General features: G+C 38.2%; 1 protein-coding gene across 9 annotated transcripts in view; it reads left to right on the forward strand.

The window, feature by feature from the left end:
* The window catches only part of Immp2l (inner mitochondrial membrane peptidase subunit 2), an 899718-nt gene extending 896890 nt beyond the window's left edge, over positions 1-2828 (forward strand). For all 9 annotated transcript variants that reach the window (XM_039078133.2, XM_063261368.1, XM_039078135.2 and 6 more), the window contains one exon: positions 2551-2828. In XM_039078133.2, coding sequence (XP_038934061.1) covers positions 2551-2812 — 262 coding nt within the window. In that variant the 3' untranslated portion in view covers positions 2813-2828. The remainder of the gene's footprint in view (positions 1-2550) is intronic.
* Positions 2829-6809: the final 3981 nt, after the last annotated feature.

Below are 6809 nucleotides of genomic sequence, written 5' to 3' on the forward strand. Positions count from 1 at the left end.
ACGGAAAATACACTGATTCAAGTACCAAAATGATTGCCAAAACGTCTTGATTTTTAGTCAGTAAATTTATTGTAGGTAGAAATTATAGTATAGTTACTCTAAAACTGTTTTTATGTATTTTGGTACCCTGTAAATGAGTATTTAAATGTTTGGGAAAGCCACCCAGTCACTATGGAAATAAACTATAACGCAAGGAAAGGTGAAGGGCAGCTTTTGGTACTGGTTACCTTTTCTTATTGCTGTTGTTGATTTTATATTTATTTTCTGACTTGGCACCCAAGACCGTTCACACAACTGCTATCAGATGTTGCTTATAAATGACACTCCGGCTAAAAGGAACCAAAGCACCTGAAAGAAACATTGGATTCTACATAGGACAGCTATGAGGTTCAGGGTGAGCCTGAAATGCCTGGTGGTAAGAAAGTGTTCACAGACATCTCTAAAGGACACAGAGAATCTCACTGGGCAATGAGGAGTCCAAACATCCTATAAACAAGCAGAAAATAGTACTGGGTTTTGACTTGGTGGTGGAGTACAATCCACAGGAGGGTGGGCCAGGAGGAATTCTCTTAGTACCAGTGCAGTATGCATCCAAGATAGATTGTGAGTTACAGGCTAACCTGGGCTGCAAAGTGAGACCCTTTCTCAAAACACATATACATGCATACATGGCATAATATATCATAACTTATATACTTAACAAAGAAATAAAGGAAATAGAAGCAGTTGGTGTTGAGAGTGAAATCCTTTTAAAGAATTTGCCAACAAAAAATATAAAATAAATAAGATAAAAATAACTTCTTTATAATCTTTACTGTCAATAAATAAGGCACAATAGTGATGTGCAATTAGGCCATTAGATAAAATGTATCAACATTCAGGATATTTATACCATTTCGGGATATCACCATATATTATTTATCTGGGAATGCAAAGAGTGTTAATGGAGGGGTTATCATCATATTGAACTGTTGAACGTTTTATTTTATCAGTTGATGAAACTAATATTTTTGTGCCCTCTTCTGGAACAGGCAGAAAAATAAAGTATGGACTACATTTTTTTTCTTGCCAAATATTTACCTTTTGTTTTTTCATGAGTAAAATCTCGAGCTAGTTGAGCTGTACAACATCACAATGGCAATGGTGTGGACCCAGTAGACTGACAGGGGATGGAAACAATCTCATGGCCAGCAGATGCAGTCTGAGATCGTTGATGAGACACTATATTTTGAAAATAAATGGGTCTAAAAGACATTTACGATTACAACAAGAGTGCTTTGAATATGAACTGTATATGAGCTTTATTACTGTATTAATATGAGATTCCTGGCATATAGCGATGACAACGTGCTCAAGTGGGACAGAGTCTTAGTTTTCAGATGCATTTTGAAGTATTTAGGTATGATTCCACAGGATATTAGTAACATTCAAAGGGCTCAGAATACAAACATAATGTTTATGTTCACATGTATACAACAAGTATAATGTATATGTTGATGTCTATGCAAACAGGTATAAAGTGTATGTTGATATTTATGCAAATACATATAATGTATATGCTGATATATGTGTAGACATAATACATATATAGGCATTGTGTAGACAGGTATAATTCATCCATTGATGTGTGCAAAGACAAGTATAATGTATAAATTGATGTGTATGTAGACATGCAATGAGGGAACTACTACCGCAAGCACAGGTGACTAGTGATTTTTGCTGAGTAGAGCTGATTTTGTGCTTATTTTTGATTTTTCATGATAATTAGAAGGGAAGAAATTGTTCCCAAGTCCCCAGGGCTTCTTGCTCTTCTTTGGACTGATCCCATCCATATTAAGCTACAGTATATCAGGTTTCTTCTCTCTCAGCAGAGAGCTGCTCCTCTCTACAAATGCTGTATTGTTTTTCATCTGCCATGATCTTGGTGCTTTTTCTCTCTATTGGTCTTGAGCTTTGTTTGATCTGAACTCTCATCCTTTTTCTGTGTTCTTGCCCATGTTGCTTGGTGGGTCTCCCTGGAAACAGTCTCCACCCAGACTAACATTCGAACTCTAATTGGTCATCCAGCAAATGGAACAATGTTTTTGATAGCCGTGTGCGTGTGTGTGTGTGTGTGTGTGTGTGTGTGTGTGTATGACTGCATTATAAAGATCTCTCTCAGGCAGTAGCTGTAGAGGACATCTGAGACTATAGACTAGATCTGAGTTTCCTGGGTTTGTGAGAACAGCCTGCTGAGGGTGGAGGTTAAGATTGGAAGCTGAAACATTATTGAAACCACGTTTCAATGCATTGTATGTATTTGACTTTCTAAACTTCTCTGAACTGTTTCTTGCTCTAGAAAATTAAAACCATAATTCCCTCAAATCGCTGTTATGAAGGTTCAACAAGTGGGCACGTCAAACCCTGGGAAAATGCTCCTAAATGTTTTCTGCTTTTAATCACAGTCTTTCCATGGCATGTCAGACCTGAATCAATTATATTTTCAAGCTATTTATAGTGGCCAGTATAAAGTGATTTCTTTGTTGCTCTCTCTGTTTCCCCTGGATTCAGGTTTCTCTGGGACTCCTGCATGCCCATGCTACACATATCTTGTGGCCTCCAGAGCGCTGGCAGAAACTGGAATCTGTTCTTCCTCCGGAGCGCTCCCCAGTCCATACTAGTGAGGAGTAACTGCATGAGAGCCCACCACAGGAGGAGTGGAACACACCAGAAGCCTCCTCGAGAAGGGAGAAGTTCCAGTGATGCGGAACAAGAGGCCTCTGTGTGTCTTTTAAGATTGTCTGGAATTGTAAAGCAAGATTTTCTATATTAAACAGTAATAAATGACATTTGATTGTGTGTTGTGTTTAATTCCATATTGCTTATCACCAAAAAAAAAAATCCAGGTCTTGGAGAACATGAATGCATGCCACCTGTACGTATTAAAGAGGGAAAATTGGAGAATGTTGTACATAGTTATCAAGATTTTTTTCCTTGAAACCTCCTGCTGAAATCTTTTTAAAATTAATGTGTGGCGAAGATGATTTGTCTTTTACTGTTAAGACTGAACAAGGAAAACCAAGTGTTATGCACGTAAAGGTAGTGATTGTATTGTAATCGAAGGTATCCACAGAACAGTGAGTGCCAGTTAGGAAGGACCAGAAACTGTGATGTCAAATAAAACAGCCATTTATCCACATCTTGTTTGGGTGTTTAATTACCAGTTAACCAAAGTCCCTTAGTGAAAAATGTTTTATTTCTTATCCAAGGCAGAAACTAAGGTAATGGCAAAAAAAAAATCCATCAATACTTGATATAATGAATGTTTTTATTGGCCCTTTTAAATATAAAAGTTCTGAGTAATCCCACACCTGTTTGCAGTGACGAATGAGGCCGTTGCTGAGCATTTGGGGAAAAGTTCTAAGTGGAATGGGAAATAATCACATCCAGATCAACGACGTTTGACATTTTTTCCCACGTGACCTCTCAGTGCAACTCACTGAAGTCAGCAGCTGCAAGGGGATTAATGGTGGAATGATAGGGTCCGTAACTTGTCTGAAATGGGAGTGTGCTCCCACACACACAGCAACAATCTCAATAAAACACCTTTTCTGGCCATTGCTCTGATAGGGTTTGCTCTGATAGGAACAAGATTTACCTTGTGTTCATCAGGTCAGTTCTATTTCGTCTTGCAAATGTGGATTGTAGTTCACTGTGGAAGACAGGTTTAGAATAACAAAAACCGTGCAGAGAAAAGTATGAGTTTCTTCTACTAATTTATTTAGCATTCTGAGAGTTGACTCAGCAAACATTGAAGACTTACATACTCAGGCTTATCAGATTTTTTGTTTGTTTGTTTGTTTGTTTTTGTTTTTTGAGACAGGGTTTCTTGGTGTAGCCCTGGCTGTCCTGGAACTTGATCTGTAGACCAGGCTGAGCTTGTACTCAGAGATCGGTCTGCCTTTGCCTCCCAAATGCTGGGACTAAAGGCACTAGCCACCACCATCTGACTTTTTTTATCTTTTACATTTAAATTTATTTTAATAATTGTTGTTTTTTGACAGTTTCGTACACATTTACTTTTTCTACCATACCCTTTCTTGTCTCTCTTATTCCTATCAATTTGTTCCCTAGATTTAAGACTTCTGCCTTTGTTTGATGAACATTCAGTTGAACAAGGGCCATCAGTGTGAGCATTGGGTCAGAACTTTTCATGGGTGAAAGTGGTTTCACTAGTGGGTATACAACTGAAAGCATTGACCTCCATCCCCCTACACACACACACACACACACACACACACACACACACACCCCGTTCTGAAATTTTCATCGGTGAGTGGTACCTCCAGCTCCTCCTTCATGTGTCTGACGGTCAACGGTCCCCATGAAATTACTCTCATATGCAGAACTGCCAAAAGCCTTTCACTGAATCTTCATTGACCTTATTGACCCCTCAATTCCACTGATTCTCCTCACCAACCGGAACCTCTTATTCTCACTATGATGTAACTTTACCAAATATTACTCTTCTGAGTTTTGAGTCCCACTCCCTTGACAACATATATATTTTGGGATTAAATGCAAATATATATATATATATATATATATATTTAAAATTAAAACTTTAGTTCCTAGCAAACAGAGAGTTTGAAGACTGAAGATTACAGAATTGACATTCAAAGAGCACTGAGGTGACAGGTAGGATGAGAAGTAAGCAAGCAGAAGAGGTGGTAGGAAGACTGCTGCTTGTCACTAGTATGGATGGGACTCAATATGTAAGAATTTAAATAGTTTGTGAACAGCCTTGTTACCAGTATCAGTGACCAGTGTCATCCTTCAAGCTATTAACTCAAGGTTCCAAATCAGAGAAGATGTAAGGGCTCTTTGTGTTTAATTTCGCATTCACTAGCTTCATGGCAGATTACCAGGAGTTAATACCTAATGCTTGTTGAATAACTTGGCTCAAGACTTACTTTTTCCTGAAAGGCAGAGAGAGATGAGCTTACTAGTCACTCTGTATACTAATGAATTATATTCCATGCTGGGAAGCATTGTAGTCTAGAGAAGGCTGTATCTTGCCCAATTTGGTAATGTGTTTATACAGAATAAACAGTAAATTCTGTCTGACCAATATGTCTGTGTTCAAAATGGCAACTCAAGATGAATAAAACAGAAGTTCTTAGTCTACTGGTGGGAGGAGGAGAAGAAAATTATAAATTAGTAAATTGGTACCTTACAGCTTATCAAAGGTGTGGACCACTAAACAAGCATGGTGGTGGGGTGGGAGATTGGAGGTAGGAGGTGGGGAGGACTACCAAGGGAGTATTTTCTGCCTGGGAGAAGGTGGTGGATGGATGACCTTTATGCGAATAGTTCCTTGGATTTAGTCTTTCTGGGCTGAATGGATGTCCTCCTCAGAATTAGTAATGCAACTGATACAAAACTATTTCAGCTGCTCAAATTTTCTCCAGCAATGTATAATTAACTGTCTGGGGATGTACAGTGAGTTTTACAAATTTAATTTCCAACATTGAAAAGTGTGGTTGTGCTGTGAGAAAATTTAGAGCAGCAATTGTTTTTTCCACCTTTTGCAAGTCATAGCAGAATTTTACCAAAGACTCTATAGAAATGTACTGTATATAGAGGAACTTTGAAACTTAGACCAGTATTAAATTACCAAATTAGCAGGTTCCTGTTTACCTTGCACTTTCTAAGCTCATATGTTCATCAAGTTAACAAGAAAATTTTAAAGTGAAACTAAAAAGTTAGAACTTCACAGGTATACCTTTCTAGTGGGGGCAAGGAAAAGGCTATATAAAGAGGATTCTGAAAGTATTTCAACATTGATTATATGACAGTGTCTAATTCCCAAATGTTTCGGTGTCTAATCTACCAGTCACCACAGAGTCATCCTAGTGCACAGTCATCCACTGTCACGTAGGCACTCCATCTTGACATTGGTCAGATCTTTCTAAAGGCGCCACCATCCCTTCATTGCTTTTCATTCTTGAGGCATTCACATGGTCCTGGTGCACATCATTACCCATTCCTTGTAGTCAGTGTTCTCTTCTCACACACACTGGAACGATGGCAGGGCCTGGCTCGTGTTAGGCAAGCCCCCTATCATTTAGCAGCCCTCGTTTTACTGTTTATGAATATGTATTATTATGAAAGTGCAGGGTGTCAATTAAATTGTCCAAGTAGGTCTTGAACATTCAATTCTCCTGCCTTAGCTAAGATTCAAAGCCTGGACTACCAGGGGTACCTCAGTATTTGTTTTGCAAAGATATTTTAGGGAGTGTGATGGTCAGTTGAGTAAAGATAACCCCTGCCAAACCTGAGGATCTGAGCCATCCCTGGGATCTACATGGTAGAAGAGAACCAAATGCCCTAAGCTGTCTTTTGGTTTTGGTCATGCACCATGGCACAAACATGTCAACATACCACACACACAATAAATAGATTAATTTTTTGTTTTGTTTTTTTTTCTTTTGTAATTAGGGTTTTTTCACTGAAGTTAGAATTCGAATTTAGCAGTTATTTTCTGCCTTGTGAGTTTGTTTTGTTGACAACTACTCTTCTTCCCTCATTGATGATGACAGTTATATCCTAGGTATGATGTCCCTTCTCTAGTTGTTATTTTCTCGGGTTTCAAAAATTAATGTTTTATACAGAACTTGTGACTTTTTTTCTTTTCAAAGTTTCCTCATCCCCTTTTATTTTGCGATTTTACCAGGATTTTTTTTTTAATCTGCTTGATGTATTTCACAGGTTATAGAAGATCAATTTATGGTTTAAAAATATTTTGTGGGCCAGGTGATTAATATTGT

This window comes from Rattus norvegicus, chromosome 6, assembly GCF_036323735.1.
Source record: "Rattus norvegicus strain BN/NHsdMcwi chromosome 6, GRCr8, whole genome shotgun sequence".
Lineage (NCBI taxonomy): Eukaryota > Metazoa > Chordata > Mammalia > Rodentia > Muridae > Rattus > Rattus norvegicus.